Source organism: Miniopterus natalensis, chromosome 15, assembly GCF_054644295.1.
Source record: "Miniopterus natalensis isolate mMinNat1 chromosome 15, mMinNat1.hap1, whole genome shotgun sequence".
In the NCBI taxonomy this organism is placed as follows: Eukaryota; Metazoa; Chordata; class Mammalia; order Chiroptera; family Miniopteridae; genus Miniopterus; species Miniopterus natalensis.
Genome location: NC_142095.1, coordinates 45,952,626 through 45,972,177, shown reverse-complemented (window position 1 = coordinate 45,972,177; position 19,552 = coordinate 45,952,626). Strand labels below are relative to the sequence as shown.

At 48.5% G+C, this 19,552-nt stretch overlaps 1 protein-coding gene across 6 annotated transcripts in view; it reads left to right on the top strand.

The window, feature by feature from the left end:
* The first annotated feature begins 1,377 nt into the window (after positions 1–1,377).
* Positions 1,378–19,552, top strand: part of ADAMTS9 (ADAM metallopeptidase with thrombospondin type 1 motif 9) — a 154,963-nt gene continuing 136,788 nt past the window's right edge. For all 6 annotated transcript variants that reach the window (XM_087825091.1, XM_087825090.1, XM_087825089.1 and 3 more), the window contains exons 1-3: positions 1,378–1,502; positions 2,090–2,487; positions 7,507–7,669. In XM_087825091.1, coding sequence (XP_087681217.1) covers positions 1,388–1,502; positions 2,090–2,487; positions 7,507–7,669 — 676 coding nt within the window. In that variant the 5' untranslated portion in view covers positions 1,378–1,387. The remainder of the gene's footprint in view (positions 1,503–2,089; positions 2,488–7,506; positions 7,670–19,552) is intronic.

The following is a 19,552-nucleotide window of genomic DNA, read 5'->3' as shown; positions in this document are numbered from 1 at the left end:
AACAATCTGCACACAGGCTCAGGCAGTCACATATCGGCGTCCCCCCTCTTGGGCTTACTTTCTGACTTTAAATTTGCGTCCCAGGGCGGAGGAAGGTGTAGGACGAAGTGTCAGCTCTGCGCGCCGCTGGAAGCATCTCGGGCGGAGCGAGCGGAAGTGACTGAGAAACCCCCGAAGGACCGGCGTCTCCCCTCGGGGCCCGCGCTCAGCCCCTCCCCCCAGACCTCACCCCCCCCCGCCCCCCGCCTTTCAGAGTGGTTCTTAACCTTTTTTGGGTCGGGACCTACAGAAAACTATGGACCCTCTCAGAATGGAGCCAGCGTCTAGGGAAAGCACAGCTTGAAAGTTTTTCGAAACTTTCAGAAGACCAAGGACTTGAAACACACCCCAAACTGCACGATTAGGAACCCCATCACTAAAACTCCTAACTTGGGGCAATCCGATGACAAATCTCGTCCCTAGTGAGACCGTAGGAAGGGAAGGCGCTCCTGCCCGGGGCCACTTTCACTCGTAAGAAACCAAAAAGAAAGGGTTAGACGGGGGAGGCGAGAAGAGCAAGAGAACTGCTGCAAAAAGATGGAACAGAGGAGGGAGAGAGAGAAAAGGAAAAGAAACCCGGGAGCTTGGAGGGGCGCAGTGGGGGGAGGAGGCGAGGCAGCGGAGGGGGTGGGGAGAGGAAGGCAGATTGGGAAGGAGGAAGGGAGCGGAGCGGAGAGGAGCGAGCAGAGGAGGCGAGCGCGCGAGCGCCGGGACAGAGGGGGCGCGCTCAGCTCTCCTCCCCCCGCAGGGGTCTCGGAAAAGCTCCTCGCGCGGCGGCGAGACCGCGACCTGCAGCCTCGGGGCTCCCGGAGCCTCTGCCTCCCCCCCCCCCCCCCCGAAGCCGGAGGCAGGCCGGGAGTCCCGCGAGGGCCAGCCAAGCAGGGGAAAGGGTCTGGAAGGAAGCGATCCCTCCCTCCCTCCTAGAGGCGGCACCGGCGCATTTGAGCGGCGGAGGAGCGCGCCCACCCCTCGCCCGCCTGCCTCCGCCCCCCTTTCAAGAAGCGGCTCCGCTATCCCCGCCAGCGCAGGGCGTCCGCCGCCCCTGGAAGCGCACGGTCCACGCTTTCTCCTACACGTCCCCTGGACATTATGCGGCCGAGCAGTCGAGCCCCAGTCCTCCCAGTGCTACTCCTGCGGCTCCTCCCGCGGCCCGAGCGGCTCGGCTCTCGGCAGGCAGCGGTGTTGCTCAGACCCTCGCGGCGGGACCTCAGCGACTCCTGAAGTCAAAAGTTGGTGGCGGGCTCCGGGCTCCGCGCGCTCTACGCGGCCGCAGCCTCGGGTCGCCGCTGCAGCCTCCGAGGGCAGGAGGGAGGGGGTGGGGGGCAGCCGGGGAGGGGTGAGGAGCACCATGCAGTTTGTATCCTGGGCCACACTGCTAACACTCCTGGTGCGGGACCTAGCCGAGATGGCGAGCCCAGACGCCGCGGCGGCCGTGCGCAAGGACAGGCTGCACCAGAGGCAAGGTAACGCGGCTTCGGCCCCCGGGACCCCTCCGCCAGTGTCGCCAACTCCGCAGCCTCCGCGCCCGGGAGCGGGCACCCCGCCGCGGAAGCTTCTTTCCTTTTCCTAGAAAGAATTATTTCTCGCTTTGCAGCCTCTGCCTTCTTTAGGTCATTCCCAGCAATTTCTAGAGAGGGACGCTGTGGCAGGAACTCCACGCCCTTTGCTTTTAGCCTGGATTTTCCCCTTCCCAACTCCCGTGCCCCGAACTACCATAACTTACTACCTGGGGACAACAGCCAGCAGTGTGTTTTACTTTATTCAGGGTATTTGTCAGAATCTGATATTACTTTATGTCCTCTAACTTGGTTCATTTTTTTCTGGCTCCTAATGGTATAAACATCCTCCGCGCCTCACACATTTTCTGGCTCTTCCTAGCACACAGTAGGTGTTCAGCAAATATTTGTCCACTGACTGAGGGTGAAGGGGTTGATTCAAATGGGGGAAAGACAGCCCGCTGGAAAACAACTCAGGACAAAGCTCTCAACTTTATTTTAAAACTTGCAGAAAACTGAATTACTGTTTTATGTATCTTTGCTTCTCTCTGCAGTGAAACTGTTAGAGACCCTGCGCGAATACGAAATCGCGTCTCCCGTCCGAGTGAACGCTCTCGGAGAACCCTTTCCCACGAACGTGCACTTCAAAAGAAGGCGACGGAGCATTAACTCTGCCTCTGACCCCTGGCCTGCCTTCGCCTCCTCCTCTTCCTCCACCTCCTCCCAGGCGCACTACAGCCTCTCCGCCTTCGGCCAGCAGTTTCTATTTAATCTCACCGCCCATGCTGGATTTATCGCTCCGCTGTTCACTGTCACCCTCGTCGGCGCGCCCGAGGGGAACCAGACAAAATTTTATTCCGAGGAGGAAGCAGAACTCAAGCACTGTTTCTACAAAGGCCATGTCAATACCAAGTCCGAGCACACGGCGGTCATCAGCCTCTGCTCGGGAATGGTGAGTGGGCGCGCGCCCCGCCTCTCCCCTCGCCCGCTTCTGGAAGACTTTTGCTCTGTGGCCTGAGATCCTCACCACGGCGAGTCTCCGCTCTGCTCTTAAGTATGAGCTGGAAGCTCGTTTGCGTCCTGCGCTTTGGGCGGCAAGCCCGGAGCGTGGGCTTACACTCGAGAGGCGAGCACGCGTCCGCCCCCACGGGGTCCTGGAGTTTTGGAGCTTTCTAGGGTCCTAACCCGGCTCGGCTGCTTTGCCTACGGTCGGGTGACGGCTTGGAGGCTGGTTTCCAAACTCGGTCGCCCAGGAGCAGCTGAGCGTAGGGAGGGCCCGACTCGTGATTGGTGCGCCTGGAGTTGGGGGGGGGGGCTGAGAATCCCCAGGCTCGGGTCCCGGGAGTTCCTTCTGTGTGTGGTGGAGGGCGGTGCGTAATCTAGAGTCCCTGCGTTCTCTCTCGGCCTTTTTTCGCGCGCCAGGAGCCCTGAGGCCAAACAGGATTGATAGGGAACAGGTCCCGTCTGGGAACGGAAGGGTTCAGGGGGCGGGGAAGGGGCGGGGAGGGGGCGGGGAAGAGGGCGGAGCCTGTCGCGGAAGCTTGAAATTCGGGTGGACCCTGGCAGCGGGGTGCGGCGTAGAACGACCCTGCACCCTGGTCGTGGGGTGGCACGGAGGAGCAGAAATATTGCGGGAGAGCCTAGAGAGGCTGACCCGACGAAATTTCCGTTTTTCTAGGGCTTCTATCACCCGTTGGAGTTTACTGGGAATCAGAAGAGGGAGCCTGTGGCGCACGTTTCCCTGGAGAAGGGAGGGCGGGGCGGCCACTTCTTGCGCAGCAAAATAAACTTAGCGGGGGATCCGAGCTGATACCCTGCCCCTCTGTTTACTACCCTCCCCCCAACTTGCCCTCCACCGCCTCTGCCCTCTCCCACGGTGACGTTTGAGGACCCGCAGTAAGATTCTGGCCCAAGCAGTCCTTGACTTTCTCAAGCGACATGCGCGCGTATGACGCACAAACTTTCCCGGGTCAGGCTCGCCCGGCTCCCGGCGCCCGGGTGGCACGTTAGTCTTCCCCTAAGCACCCACATTCCCCACTGTCATCTTTTAAAAGTGGGAACATGGATACTTACCCGGGGTGCTGGCTGTCCCCTCCACGCGCTGCTGTTAATGCGTCCAGAGGGCCTCGGTTGGATGTCGCATCCGTCTCCGCCGCTCACCGGAGGGGTCGGGCGGGTAGCGAGGCAAGCCCGGAGACTGGGAGGGGTGCAGTTCAGCCGGCTGGGATGCTGGCAAGAGGGGGAGCCCTTCCGAACCCCGGCAGAGAGCCGCTGCGCGCCTGGAAGACTGGGTGGGCGGAGACGGCGTTGGGCGACGGCGGAGGGGGCGCTGCAGCGAGTCGTCGCTGCCTCGATACCTGGGTAGGGCTGGAGTCCCGGAATCCTCCTGTTCCGAAGGTTACGGCCGCTGTGCGCGGGAGGCAGGTGCGCAACCAAGGGCATCGGCTGCCCCGCAGATCCCAAGACTGTCACCCCCAATTTCAGAACCTAAGGGATGGGGCTGCGTCAGTACGTCGTTGGTAAACAGCCTTTACTCCTCCCCCTTCCCGCCTCCACACCCCGCCGAGTGGCCCCAGCAGTTGTATGAATAATTTGCTGCGCAGGACCTTCATTTCTATTGGCAATTTTAGGTAGTAGCTCACACGTGGAACTGCGAGTAGGAGCTTCGGCAGCTGAGGGCCGGGACTTCAGAAAGATGTCCAGACTCTGATAACCGTATTTATATTGCATTTAACTTGCAATCTGCCTCTTTTGGAGGAGGGGTGCAGTTCTAACATACATCTTGAATATATGCACGCTTCAGTGATTCATCTTCCCCCAAACCCTCGCCCCTTTGTCTTCCTTCTGGAATTTACCTTCTCCCCCCGCCCCAAGACTTCCCCTTATCATTTTTGTAGCCGTGGAACTGTGATGTTCCTCGTGGCCCATCCGAGAAATCGCCCAGGAATTCTTTCACCTTTCAGAGTGGACCATGCTATATCCCCTCCCTCCCATCACCACACACCCCCACCTCACCAGTAAAGTATCAGTTTCCCTGAAGCCCATCTCAGATGTGTCTCTTACCTTTTCTGAGCATCCCTACCCTAATTCTAGCCGTCTTTGCTTCTCTCCCACTCTCATTGGACTGATATCTAAGAAATATTTTTATCTGTTTTTTCCTCTAATCTTTTGTCTCTAATCTCTGCCATTAACCTATTAATGGTGACTGGGTGCGAGGTGACATCACAACCCTGCTCGATGACTGCATAGCTCCACCCTGCCTAGTGAACAACCATACCCTCCAGCCGGTGCTTCAGACCGCTTCCAGTGTACCTGCTCACCCCTCTCGCCTCCACACGTCCAGGGCCATCTCTCAAGCTTTCCTCCTCTACAAATCCTCTATTTCAGGCAATCTGCTTTTGCTTCATTTTTCTGAATTTCCCTCCCATCCTAACCCTGCCTCACTGCCTTTGGGCCTTTGGATTATTTGTTCCTCATGCTCAAATCATGCCCTTCTTTTAAAGTGTGACTTAGCTGTCTCCTTCCCAGGAAACCTCTTTCTGGTCCTAGAGACTGCTGTCATGTCTCCCGCTTCACCTTCACAGATGCATGTGTATTTCTCTTATGGCTCCTGTGTGCTCTCCCTTGTATTGTAGCTCTTGGCGTGCTATGTTCTATCCCTTTCTCCTTGGCAACAGGATCGGCATCAATTTATTTCTCTCCTGTATTGGAGCCTTATATATCATAGGTACATAGTCACCAAGAAAGGATTACTCTTAGATCAAATAACTATTTGTGAATCAACAACAAAATTAATTTGGCACCATGTAGATACTATTCGGTGAACTGTTATGTGCCTTGCCCTGTAATGAGCACTTTGCCTATGCATCGTCATGCAAAATCCTCACAGCAGTCCAGTCCTCGAACAACCCACTTTACAGGTTGGGATACTGAGGCTTTGAGAGTTGGAGACTTGCTTGAGGTCTCTAAGCTCCTAAGTGGCAGAGCTGGGGTTCCCACCCAGCCTTTCTGACCCATGCTCTTAACTATTCAGAGACTGAATTTATATTCCTAAAGAGAATTTCATTTAAAAAGATACTGCACTGCCCTGGCTGGCGTCATCCTGTGCACCAAAAGGTTGCGGGTTCGATCCCTGGTCCCGGCAAGTACAGGAGGCGATCGGTTGATGTTTCCCTCTCACATCGATGTTTCTCTCTCTATCTTTCTTCTCTCTCTCTCTCTCTAAACATCAATAAAAACATATCCATGGGTGAGGATTAAAAATAATAACAATAAAAATAAAATAAAATGAAAAGGCACTGGACTAAAGTCAGGACACCCGAGTTCTAGATTCAGCACTGGCACTATTCAGCTGCTCTGTACCACCAAAGGGGAACTGTGGACAAGTCACTTCCTCCCTCTGGGCCTCGGTTTCCCTTTTAATAAACTCCCAGGTTTCCCCCCAGTATTTATGGCCTGTCTCTAGTAGGTTTTACATAGGGTAGTATGTATCCTGCGCTGTGTTCAGAGAACACCGGTGTTGTGTATTGAAAACAGAGAGAGCTGCCTAGGTGAGACTAATTTGTTCAATCACTTCTCCAGAAACCAGCTACTCTGTTGCTTAGTTTGTCCACACCAGAATTGCCCCCCTCGTTGATCCAGTGTCTCCTAAATCAGGTGGAGAACTTTTTAAAAATATAGATTCTAGACCTTACCCCTGGAAATTCTGAATTTGGAGATAAGGGGTAATGCCTCAAATCTGAATTTTTAAAAAACTCCCCAAACAATTTTGAAGGTTAGCTGGGTTTGGGAACCTGTGCTTCACAGACTTTATCATGCATAAGAATACTGTGGAAGGCTCATTAAAATTCCAGTTCCTGGTCCCTGCCCTGAGGTTTGGATTCAGTAGGTAAGATTTGGGGTGGAGCTTGATTAGTTGAATTTCTAACAAATTTCTGGATGATTTAATGACCTTTATGGACAGCCATTTCCCTTGTGTCCAGGGGAAGGGAAAAGGTCTCTGTTGTTTTTGTGTTTGTTTGTTTTCTTTTCCCTTCTTTTTGTTTCCAGTGCAGGAAAAGGAACAGTGCAGATGAGAGAAGGGCTTGATTTCCCCCTTAAGCATTGCGTAGCATGGCAAACTCTTCAGTGACCTTGTAATGTTTTGTTTGGGTGGTTCAACCTTGAGGCCTCATCATTATTTGCAAAACCTGTGGGTATGTGGGGAGGGCAGGAGGAAGAGTCACCTCCCTCAAGGTGCTCAGAACCATTGGCAAACACAAACCTATCCTGGTTAGAGGCTAACACCAAACACCAAAGCCACTAACGTATTCTAAGCCTTACAAGGTGTCACGTTGTTAAGCACTTAAATGCATTATCTCATTTAATCTTCAGGATGACCCTTTATAGTAAGTATTTTTATCCCTAATTGACAAACAAGGAGGCTGAAGCTCAGCAGTTAAGGAACCTGCCCGATGTGGGTAGGTAAGTGGCAGTGCTGGGACTGGAACTAGGGCAGCCCGACTCCAAAGCCTTGCACCCATTCATTCCCTATTGCAAAGGGAAGGGGTGGTGAGAGACTCATGTGCTAGTGTCACAGGTAGCACCGCCTTGAGTGCCTTGTGGTCAACATATGCTTCCTGAATTTGAATTCATGGTCAGCTCTTCCCTTGGGGCTCGCACTGGGTCCTAAATTTGCAGGCTGTCTTCACACAGAGAAACACTCACTTTCAACAGCCTGTAGAAGGGAATTTGCGATTGGAACTTGAGCACCAGAGAAATGTTCCTTAGAGACAGATTAGGGGAGCCGGTGCAGTAGAGTCAAACCGAGGAGAAGGAACTGGTGCGGCGGCGAAGGAGGGTGAACTGCTTCTCCCCGTGTCGTTTTCCGTTTAACAGCCCTCACGACGGAGGGATCGGGTGAAATGGCACCGTGTCCGCTTGAAAATGTTCCATTGTTTATGACATCAGCTTTTCGCCGCTTCCTTTGCAGCTGGGCACGTTCCGGTCCCACGACGGGGATTATTTTATTGAACCACTGCTGTCCACTGATGAGCAGGCTGACGACGATGAACACAACAAGCCCCATGTGGTCTACAGGCTCCGCAGCCCGCAGCCCGCGCCCCCCGCGGGGAGGCAGGCCTGCGGCACCCCAGGTATGTGCTTCTCGCTGCTGCAGAGGTCCCACCTCTGTGAGGCGGCTGATTGTCCTGCTACAACCATGGAGCTGTCACTGGCCACAGCTGGCTACCATTTACATCGTCTCTGCCTTGAACTTCAGGTGGAGTAGGTACATCCCCATTGCACGGATGTGAAAGCTAAAGAGTCTTAGCAACTTGTCTGAGGTTGCCCAGCTGATGAGTGGCAAGGCCAGGACTCAAACCCAGATAGCAGTGACTCCAAGCGCCCTTCGGGCAGAGCTGCCTCTTGTGTTGAAGTTGCTCACGTGCATAAGCTTGAGAAATGTGCTAGGGAATTATGGCCATATCTTCAGTCAGCAACTGCTTATGTTTCTTGTTTTCTACTTATTTATTTATTTTTATCATGTAAGGTTGCAAAATAGTCTTACAAATGGAACTCATAAAAACTATGTGTTCCTTGGGATTTTTCCTATCCGCTTCAGTTTAGCTCATGTTCTGTGGCTTCAGGAAATGTGGGACTGGAAGTGTGGGTCAGGTTTCTATCAGATGCGCCTCTGCCCACAGCTAGATTTCCTTCCATCCTGGCCAGATGCGCTGGGGCTGTATGTTCACGTGCTTGGCCATTGTCAGGGGTATGTCTGTCATCCTGGCGCCCTGGAAGGTTTATGCTTGCCCGTGTTTCTCAATCTGTGGTCTTGAAGCAACCCTTCCTGTCTTTGACACCTGGTTACTTTCTCTGTGATGATAGCTTATTATTAGAAATCATTCCTCAATATGGTCCTCTGCTTTAGAATGTTTGTTAATATACTTCTAAAAAAATTCTTGGACTTACTGTTTTTAAAACTTTATCTTCCCAATTTTTTCCCCCAAGGAAATTTTTTCCATTGTTTTTCAGAGACAGTGGAAGGGGGGAGGGGAGAGAGAGAGAGAGACAGAGAGAGAGAGAGAGACACATCGATGTGAGAGAGACACATTGATTGGTTGCCTCCTGCATGTGCCCCGACCCAGAGCCAAGGATCGAACCTGCAACCCAGCCAGGTATGTGCCCTTGTCCGGGAATTGAACCCTCGACCCTACAGTGTGCAGGCCAACCCTCTAACCACTGAGCCACACCAGCTAATGCTCCATCTCCTTACTTTTTTTTAAAATCCTCACCCGAGGATATTTTTTCCATTGATTTTCAAAGAGAGTAGAAGTGAGAAAAGAGGGGGAGAGAGAGAGAAACATCAGTGTGAGAGAGACACATTGATTGGTTGCCTCCCACACGCAGTCAGGGAACAAACCTGCAACTGAGGTATGTGCCCTTGACTGGGAATCAAACCCACAACCCTTCGGTCCTCTTGCTGATGATTTAACTACTGAACCAAACCAGCCAGGGCATCCTTCTGCTTATATTTTATTTTTAAAATTGCTTTTCTGAATTAAATAACTTCTCAGGGTCTTTCTGGCATCTCCAAATAAGACCAAAATTCAAGATTAACAAGTAGTTTCCTAAAATGTTTCCCAAACAATCCCTTGTTTCATCTCATATCTGATTCAGGTTCTTCCACTACGGCAGGGTGTAGTGTCCTGTTCCCTCCTGGATTTATTATTTCTAAAGTGAATCCCTTAATGAAAGAACATTGGCTGCCTATAGCCTGGAGTGGCAAAGTCATAGAGAGTAGCATCGTAGCATTGTGAGACTTTTGGCTTTATCCAATCCAGTTCTGTGTTCTTACTCCCAGGGCTCGGTGGACTATAACTGAAATATTCTGTCTGTTAGATGCTCTAAAGAGCCAAGGGGTGGGGTGGGAGGATGAAAGGAGTGTACTTAGAATCAATATTGTATGATGCCAAGGCTGCCAGCTGTTAGCAAGTTCAGCGGGAAGACATTTATCACATTTTGTTGACCATGCTAGTAAGGACATCGACATTTGCTTCTTGACTTCCCAAATCTGAATTAGCAAGTGCATATTTTATACATGTATATAAATATATACACACACACACATACGTACACACACACACATATATCATGCGATAGGAAACACATGATTCCTCCCTTTCTGTCTCACTAATATGTGTTCAAAAGATGCTCTGATAATATTTTCGTTGATCAGTTTATTGAACAGTGGCGCTTTGTCCATTCTTCTGCCCTGAAGTGGCAGCAAACAAGCATTTTTTTAAAACTGCCATTCGCTGTGGTCCTCTCTCCCCGGGCGCCCTGCAGAGCGCTTTCCCTGCGCTGCCTCGCTTACCCCTTAGCGCAGCCTGTGAGGTGGGCAGCGCTCCACCTGCGCTGCACCGGGTAGAGCAGCTGAGCTCTCAGAGGGGGTGCACCTGGGGGTGTCACAGCTAGGCCGCAGGGCACGCCCCTGAGCCTTCTTCCTGGCTCCTTTTCTCTGTGCAGGAGTGTGTGAGTGAGAGAGCGAGAGGAGAAGACAATAACATCGTTCAAAAATACCCGCAGGGTTTATTTTTTAATTAACTACCCAAGTCAGTGGACATTTGATTGATTTTCTGGGCTAGAGGACGAGTCATTGTCAAATCTTGTTAAAAACACAAAGAAGAGGGAATCTGAAAAGGTGAAGATTGAGGACAGTGGAAGATGCCTGACTTTTTCCAAAAAAGCTTATTTGGGTTCTGGTCATGATTGGCTTTGGGGCCTTTAAGTTCCACATTGCACGTCACCACTCCCAACCTTCATTTTTCCTTCTGATTTTGGCCTGTCAGTGACCGGTGTGGCGAGCCCCGCCGTCATCTCAGCAGCTTCGGTTGGCTCTTCCAAAGGTTGCTGCTGGACTCTGCCACTCTGGCTTCTCTCCTGCAGCTTCTCCTGCACCCCTTCTTTCAGTTCAGATGCAGGGGCTCACAAGAGTTGGAAGGAACTTTGGAGTATGGCACAGTCACCAGCAGCCATTAGAGGGATGGGCCAGCAGGTCGTGGAAACCTCTGAAACCAACTAGCCTTCGCACAGGGAGTGAATATGGATGAGGGATAGGAGAAGACCCTCTGGCCAGAGAGGAGAACATCCTCCCTGTAAATATCAACCCATTTGCTTCAAGGATATGCCCCCTAGAGCAGGGAGTGGTAACCATAAGTAAGTTTTAGAAGTACCCTGGGAGTCTCATACAAATGCAGATTCTTTAAACAAACAAACAAACAAACAAACCCCTCTTGCAGCCAAGAGAGATGGAGGAGAGTTGGTAGGTTTAGTAGGTGCTCCAACTGATTCAGAATTTCAACTAAACATGAGAGTGCCAGCTAAAGTTGGATTTAAGGAACTACCACTGCCCATAGCTTATCTCTTGCTTTGCTTCGGACTTGGCTTTCTCCATTATTGTTTTCTATGTCTTCTCAGAGGATGATAGAATATTTGAGCTGGAGGAAACCTTAGCAGTCAGCTCTAGGCCACTATGCTAATTCTGTACAAATGAGCAAACTAGTCCTAGGATGTTGTTATATATTTCCAGGAGTTATACCCTATCAGAATTTAAGATAGCTCAAGCCTTGAAACAGACCCCTGCAGGACCCTTGCTGAGCTAAGTGTAACCCTTTAAGTTGCTGGATCAGGGGGAGTCTGCCCACGGAAGGGGACTGTGGCTCTTAGACTACTGCCTACAGATGGAACATAAGTCTTGCTCATTTCTGATTCTTCATACATGTCTAATTTTCAAAAAAGATTTTGGGATAACATGTTAAAAAGACATGTGTGGAGGAGTCATATAGTGAAAACTTCATGGGTTTAGAGAGGCATCTAGGACTTAATTCACTCATTCATGTGTGCATTTACTCATCCAGCCTTAAAGTACTTATTAATTCCTCTGTGCCATGAGTATAAGACCAGGAATCATCTTTATTCCACTTATTTGTGTGACCTCAACCACATTTAGAGCATAAATTAAGAATAGCCTGCGCCTTCCGAGGGTATAGTCAAGACTGAGTATGAAGACTCCAAGAACAGTGTCTAGAGATGGAAGACAATCACTGAATGGCAGACTTTTTTATATATAAAGATCATAGAAAATAGAAATTAAAACACTATTGCAAGGGAAGAAAACTCAAAATAGCAAAAACCAAAGCTAACCGGGTTCCTGTGATCAAGCTTAGAGTTTCTTGGTAACCTGGTCACAAAGGGCTGTAGGACTTGTCCAAGGTCACCCTGCTGGCCAGTGGCAAGGCTGAGAGCCCTTGCGTTCTGTTTATGTCCTCTGCACCTAATGCAGCATTTGAAGATTTTATTTCTTGAAACTTTCTCCTTGCCAGTGGCTGTCCTTCCTGCGGTGTCTGTTTTGCCCTTATTGGTTATGTGCATGTGCGTTTGGGCTTCTTGAGTGTATCTGCATTTACTTGTGATTTTCATCCTGTTTGTAAGTTCCTCAGGATTCAGGATGGGGTGTGGGGTTTTCTCTTTCCCATGGTGTGCCCTGTGACTACAGTGCTCCCTACACAATAGGTCCCCAGTAGAGTTCATTGAGCCCTCTGCCTGCCCCACACACCAGGGGCAAAGTGGCCGGCCCCTGGGAGCCGTTCAGGAGTGTTTGTTGCTTCTGTAAGCCACTTTCTGTCCATCCTTCACTTCACATTTCCAGATGAAATCCCAAGCTCTGTCACATGGACAGTCTCTATTTGACCCTGAATTTTGCACAAGGGAACTTAGTAGTTCTTATCAGTGAGATAGACATGCTTTCTGGTAGGTAAGTGAAAGGCAGGGGAGTGGGCCAACAGAAAGAAGATTGCTTTGTTTGCCTGGGCGTAGAAGACAGTGTTTTTCTGTTACTAAAAGACCTCTTTCACCTTCGCATCTCAGCAAGGCCAGCTATTTTTGTTTCTTGAGGCATTTAAGAATTATACACTTATTAACCCATCAATGCCACTTCTAAGGAAATAATTGGACAATTGTGTAAAGGTGTTTATGGGAGAATATTCAGTACATTGTTGTTTATTATAGGAAAATGCTAGAAACAAACCTAGGTGCCCATCGGGGAGGAGGGGAAGGTGAGGTGTGCATTTGATAGATCCTATGCAGTCATTAAAAATGATGGCAGAGATGTATGTTAACAAACACGGAAATATGTATATTAAGTGAATAGGTAGTGATGATTCAGTGTATATGGTATGATTTCTTTTTCTTTAAATAATGAAGTATGTGTGGGTGCATGGGTGTGGAAAGAAAGCATCTAAAGCAATATGTATGAAAACACTAACAGGGATTATTTCTGATTGTCGGGAACGTAGGCAATCTCGACCTGTGCGTTTTATATTTTTAAATTTTTGCCATGATTCTGTAGTATAGTAGCATGTAGTTACCTTGTAATCCCACGGCACTTTTCACCATGGACCAACAGCCAAGATCCCAGAGATAGTTTCCACACCATACAGATAACAATCCTGCTTTGTAGCTACTTCTTTAGAACACGGGCTGGCCAAAGCTGAGGGTTCCTCTTGACCCTGCTAAATTGTCTTGTACCTATTGGACTGACCTTGGGATTATCACGGTGGGACTGGGGACTCCGTCTCTCACCCTCGTTAGAATGTACTGTCACTTTTTGGTTGGGCTCCCGAGGAAATGATCATAAAGGCTGAACAATATAAGGTGATAATTAAAGTCATCATTTGTTGGACTCATCTCATGTTACGTGCATATGGGGTCTCAGTACTGCACGTGTGTTGGACTCATCTCATGTTACGTGCATATGGGGTCTCAGTACTGCACGTGTTCTGAATATTGTCACATGTCATCAACACTGCAGCCTAGGTATTGTTATCATTGTTTGGCTGTCGCGAACATCACAGCTCGGAAAGGTTGAGCAGCTTGTCCAGTCACGCAGCTAGGAGGAAGTGGGGCTGCCTTGAACCCAGATCGGATTCCATGTGCTACACTTGGGCCAGAAAATGCACGTGGAAGAAGCTTCCATCTAAAAATCCTTTTCACTTAAGATTTCAGAACATCTCTTTTGACTTCCATCTAATCTAATCTCTATATGACACTAACAATGGCTAACGTCTGTTGAGCGTGCATTGTGTGGCAGGCACTGTTCCACATGCTTCACGTGGATTATGTGTTTCAATCCCTACCTCGGCCTCGATTTTGCAGTTGGGAAAACGGACACAGAGAAGTCCGCAGAGTTGACTTACTCAAGGTCACAAAGCTCATAAACATAACCTTCTGCCCTGGTCTAGGTAGAGGATTCTTTGGCCTATCTCTTTGTTGATTCGATTGTATTCACATATGAATTACTTTTTCTGGTAGGATCTTTTAAATGCCTTTCTAGAATTTGATTTGATGTGAGGAGGGCTGCCTGGTGCCCGGAATTCCCACCCAGACTCTAATGACTCACTAGGCCTTGTGTCTCTAGCAGGCCTCGGTTGGAGAGTAGGCTTGTTACACATTAACCTCTCGGATCCATTAATAATTTAGCATAGATTAGCTGATTAGATTAGCTGCCCTGAGAGTGGGGCCCACATGGAGTGAGAGACGAGCTGAGGAGCAGACCTCCGAGGGGCTTTCTGTAAACAAGTCTGGGACAGCTTGAGGGTTCCAGGCGGTGACAGAAGCTTTGGCTGACCTCTCAGTCCCAGCAGGGCCCAAGCAGGCCAGTGGTTGTTGGCTAATTAGTGATTTCTGTGAGAAGCTAGCCAGCCTCCATTTTCCCACACATTTCACATCCTCAGACCCTTTCCCTCAACCTCTCTGTCTGTGACTACAAGGACAGGCGACACTTGAGAAGCCATGGTGGGTCATCCACTCCTGGACCAGCTCCCTGGGAGGAAGATGCCCCAGAGACCCCCCTTTGGTCAGTGAGCTCGGCCGCGGCGTGGAGTGAGCGCAGGCACTGCAGCCCGGGACCCCCTCACCTTTAAAGACGGTTCCTGCCATTTGGGGTTGATTGTTTTGACTTAATTTCCTTTCATGTGCCCCTTTTTGTTCCTCCTCACTCTTCATACCTTTTTCTGTTTTTTAATCATCAATGACTTGATGATTAATAAACAGCCAATATAAGCAATGACCTCTAAGAGCCTTTGTAAATTATTAGGAAAATGCTGCTTTAAATAACTGAATTCTTGAGCTTATGTCCTCAGCTTTATCTTTTTTGTGGCATTCACATAAAAATAGTGCTATTTTAACATTGGAATCTGTAGTGCAATATTCCAACAAAGTCATTGAAAGATAGTAAGAAGGGACTTCTGATATAAGAACGGTTTCTGCTTTCATCTGTTCTCATTTATTCATTGAATTTTTTTTACTTTTCATCTTGTTTTTAAAAAAAGCGTTTAAAAAAGTAGAGGCAATTATAAAGTAAACATATCTCCCTTTAACAATAACAAAGAATTTTCCACATCTGCTCCTTAATTTTCCTTTACGCTAGAGTATTTTAAGCTAAACCCAGGTATGACATTTCCTTTCTAAATACTCCAGTATACCTGTCTGGAAGGTGAAGATCTCTTCCTATGTAACTACAACTTTATTTATGACAGTGAGCAAAGTCAACAATAATTTCTCCATATCACCCAAGAGTTCCTACATTAAAATTTTTCTGATTGTCCCCAAAATGCCTTTTCATAGTTCTTTTGCTTAGCTTGTGATCTCAACAAGGTCCACACATTGCTATTGGTTATGTAACTACACTTGTTGTCATTGCTGTTTTAGTTTTAGTTCTGCTCCCCATGGTCCCTTTTTCCTTTCTACTCCTTTGGCTCTTTGATTGGCCTTTATCATCATAAGGTTAGGCTGCATTTGCAACAATCTGAAAGAGCAGAGTCTGCCCCCAAACCCAGAGCCAGTACCAAGACACCGCCTGCAGGAGTGAGCCACTTGTCTGAGTAATTTCATTGACCGCAGAGGGCACTATGGGTTGGTGATTTTTTGACACGTGGTTCGAAGTACCTTGATAGCCCTGGTTTTTTAAAAATCTATCAGTGGAAAGCTCCTCACTTTACAGTATTTGCTGAGATGACCTTATCTGCCATTCAAGGATTTCACTTGCCCACGTTTTGAAGCTCAGAAGAGACAGTTTGTGGTTGGGAATGGAAATGGCTGGTTCAGTTTGGGCCTGAAATCGGGGCTGCTTGTGTGTGCCCCACTTTACTGCCCTCCCGCCAGTCCCTTTGGAACTTCTGGATCTAGAGACAACCTGAGGGCTGCCTGCTGTAACCACAGTCCAAAACCAGGGCTTTTCTCTGATGCCTGTCATCAAATCTGGGTCGTTCATGTCACTTTGCTTCAGAAACCCATTGCCTGCTGAGGAGACAGGGTCACAGAGACCTGTTCTCGAAGCGTCTGGGTATCACAGAAGGAGCATGAGGAAACGCCAGGTGCCATGGTTTGTGCCCATGTGGCTGCTGGGCTTTGAGAAGGAACGAAACCAAGCAGAGGGCAACATTTGTCCAAGTGCTTCCTTTTGTATTGATTCTTGTCTCTCATGTGACATTAGAATGAGAGCGGGGTGTTGAAAATGCAGGTGGCCTGTGGTGTATGGAAAACTTCAAGTTGATGTGATTGGCCTCAGCGGTTTTCTGTTAGGGGTTTATTTTTTTTTTACAAATCTTTTTAATTTCTAGTGTTTTCTTCCCATATTTCTATTAGGGTATAATTTGGTGATGGTACCCTTTCTAGTGTACAGTTTTGCAAGTTTTAGAAAATGCATATAGTCCTATAACCATCATCACAGTCAACATAGAGAATAATTCCTTGTGTCTTTTGTAGTCAGCCCCGTTTTCTGTTTCTACAGTTTAGCCTTTTCGAGAATGTCATATAAATAGAATCACTAAGCACAGGACGTTTGCACTTCATCCGATGTTGAAGTCACTCATCTTTTTGTATAGTGAACAGTGTTCCATTGTGTGAGTACCACTGTTTGTTTATCTGACCAGTTGAGGGGCAAAGTTTTGACGATTACAAATAAAGTCATAAGTTTTCATTTCATTTGGGTAAATACTTAGGTGGGAAATTGCTGGGTTATATGGTAGGAATATGTTTAACTTCATGACATACCACTGTCTATTTTTTAAAGGGGCTGTACCACTTTGCAGTACCGCCAGCAGGGTATAAAAGTCCCATTTTTGTGCATCCTCCCTAGCATTTGTTATTGCGAATATTTTGTTTTCGTTTTTTGACTGTAGCTCTTCTCATAGATGCACAGTGGTATCTTGTCATCATTTTAATTTGCATTTCCCTGGTGACTAAGCATCTCTTCATCTGCTTATTTGCCATCCGTGTATCTTCTTTGGTTAAGTGTTTATTCAAATATTTTGCCCATTTAAAAAACAAAACAAAACTGGGGTGTTTTCTCATTATTGAATCTTGAGATTTCTTTGTATATTCTGGACATGAGCCCTTCAGTGGCTACGTGGCTGCAAGTGTCTTCCCCGAGAAACTTTTCACTGTCTTCATTTGCAGACACTTCTTGTATACATGGCTTCGTATTTTACTGCAAACATTTCATGCACCATAGAATCAAGCTGTCACAGGACTATCCTGCAGGAAAGCACAGTGCAGAATTCGGCGAGTGTGTCCAAGGCCCAGGTGACAAGAGATGGCAGAGGAAAGGCTATTTAGGACTTGCTCTTTAAAGCCAGTGTCTACGCCAGCAGGAGAGGCACGCTACTGCTTTCGTCTCTGGTTGGTGTACACAGACAGCTTTCCATTTCAGGCCGGGGCACCTTATGATGGGAATGTGTTCCCTGTGCCTCACAAGTGATGCAGCTACAAAGGAGGCTTTGGGTTCCTGAGAATATGGCCGTGTCCTTGCCCACAGCACACCCCTCACACGGGAGAGAAAGAGAAAGCCAGGGACAGGGAGCTACAGGAGGGTCGGCCCTATAGGACCACACGCTCCTGCGGGGACGGGAATGGGAGACTTGACCCCGTTATGTCCCAAAGTCCATACCCTGTGCTTTGTGGGCAGTACAGGAGTTTTCCCAGAGGCTTCCTAATCCTTACACTGGGTGCTATTCCGTTGTAACAAGTCCGATTAGAGAGAATGCAAGTGGTTTCCAGAAACTGTTATCTGTTTTAGCAGGTCCAAGATAAAAACTTCACAGTGGCAGAGGTGTGTAAATTGCACCTCCCTTGATATTATTTAGCATCAGCTACAGCCCACTTTTGTGTCGATCTCTCCATCGGGGTTATTCTGTCTTTTTACTTGCCCACCCTGTCTACTGTTCGGTTATTTCTTCTGAACCCTAAGAGTGACAGTGGCCAAGAGAAGAGACTCTTGGGTTTTTCTTCTTTTGAATCTTAGGGCTTCATTTTTCAGCATTATTCCCATTTATCTTATAAAATATAAGAGTTCATATTTTTAATACCGGAGAGGACTTCAGAGAAACCTTCTATTCCAGTTTGTCTCTTCATGGATAAAAGGATCAAGACCCAGAATTTCAAAGGGATTCAAAATTGGAGCTAGAGAGAATGAAAAGGAGGGGGGCCCCGAACACAGGCCTCTTACTCCCCAGTCCTTCATTCTCTTCACGCTGCAAGTCACAGAAAAGCTGACTGTGAAAGGTGCTTAGGAAGGACGTTCAAAAGTGCCCCTCGGGCCCTAGCCCGTGTGGTTCAGCTGGTTGGGTGACGTCCCATGCACCAGGAGGAAGCAGGTTCCATTCCTGGTCAGGGCACACGCCTGGGTTGTTGGCTTGATCTCCAGTAGGGAGCATGCAGGAGGCAGCAAATAACTATTTCTCTCTCGTGTCCATGTTTTTCTCACATCGATGTTTCTCTCCCCCTCTCCCTTCCTCTCTCTCTGAAATCAATGAAAACTTTTTTTTAAATTGTGACTCAAGTGAGTTGTTGAAAGTGCCACTGTATTTAAGTCTAAGAACAATTAAGACTAAACCAGTGAGATCATTTAAGTTACCTTAAAGCTGTGAAGAAAGGTATTAGATTTTTAATTCATCTAAGGATTTGAGTTGTCACAGCAAGAGCTGAATTTACGGCAACTAAGAATCTGAGCTGGCCAGGTGCTGGGGGAAGGTGGCTTGAGGCTGGGAGGGTTCCTGGTGAGCTGCACTGTGATAGGAGCCAGCGTGGCCCCCAGCCCACTCATTGCCTTGGTGGCTGGAACGTGGACATCAGGACAGGAAAGGGTCTGTCCTGCAGGCTGTGGTGTATAAACTTGTTCTCATCCTGTGTGAACTGGGAGACTGTGTATCAAAGGAATGTGGGAGATATGCTCTCCTGGAGTAGCTCAGAAGCCTTTTTAAAGAGATCCTGCCCAACTGCTCTTTAATCTCTGATAAGGGCGTGATACCAAGACCCACCACAGGCATCTGCTCAGCCTCGGGGCCACCCAGGAGCTGCCGTCAGATAGCAGGAAGCCCTGGAGCCTCTCCATTCCCGCAGCCTTAAAAGGCTGCTCACACTCAGGAATGAGTCACCACAGCCAACACCCCTAGGGCGTGTCTTCTGCCCCAGTCCCTGTTGCAGTAGGTTATGCATATTGAGGCATTTAACTCCCCTATTAGGGAGGGACCATTAGTATCCCCATTTCACAGATGAGGAAACAGGGGCAGAGGACTTAAGTGACTTGACAAGGTCTCACAGATGGAATATGGAGCAGCTGGGATTTGAACATAGGTCTGTCTGACTCCCAGGCCCCAACTTTTATCTAGCTTATCACACTGCCTCCAGAATTCACTCTGCAAGCACTTAATGCCTGGAATGCACCATCCAGTAGAGTAGCCAGTAGCCCCATGTGGCTCCTGAGCCCTTGAAATGTGGCTAGTGTCACATGTTGAAATGATAGTATGTTGGATATACTGACTTAAATAGAATAGTATATTATTGAAATTAATTTCACCTGTGTCTTTTGGCCTTTTCTTTTAATGTGGCTATTAGACATTAACTTCCACGTGTGGCTCACATTTTATTTCTACTGGAGAGCGCTGGCCTAGAAGATCCCAAGCCACGTCCAAAAGGGG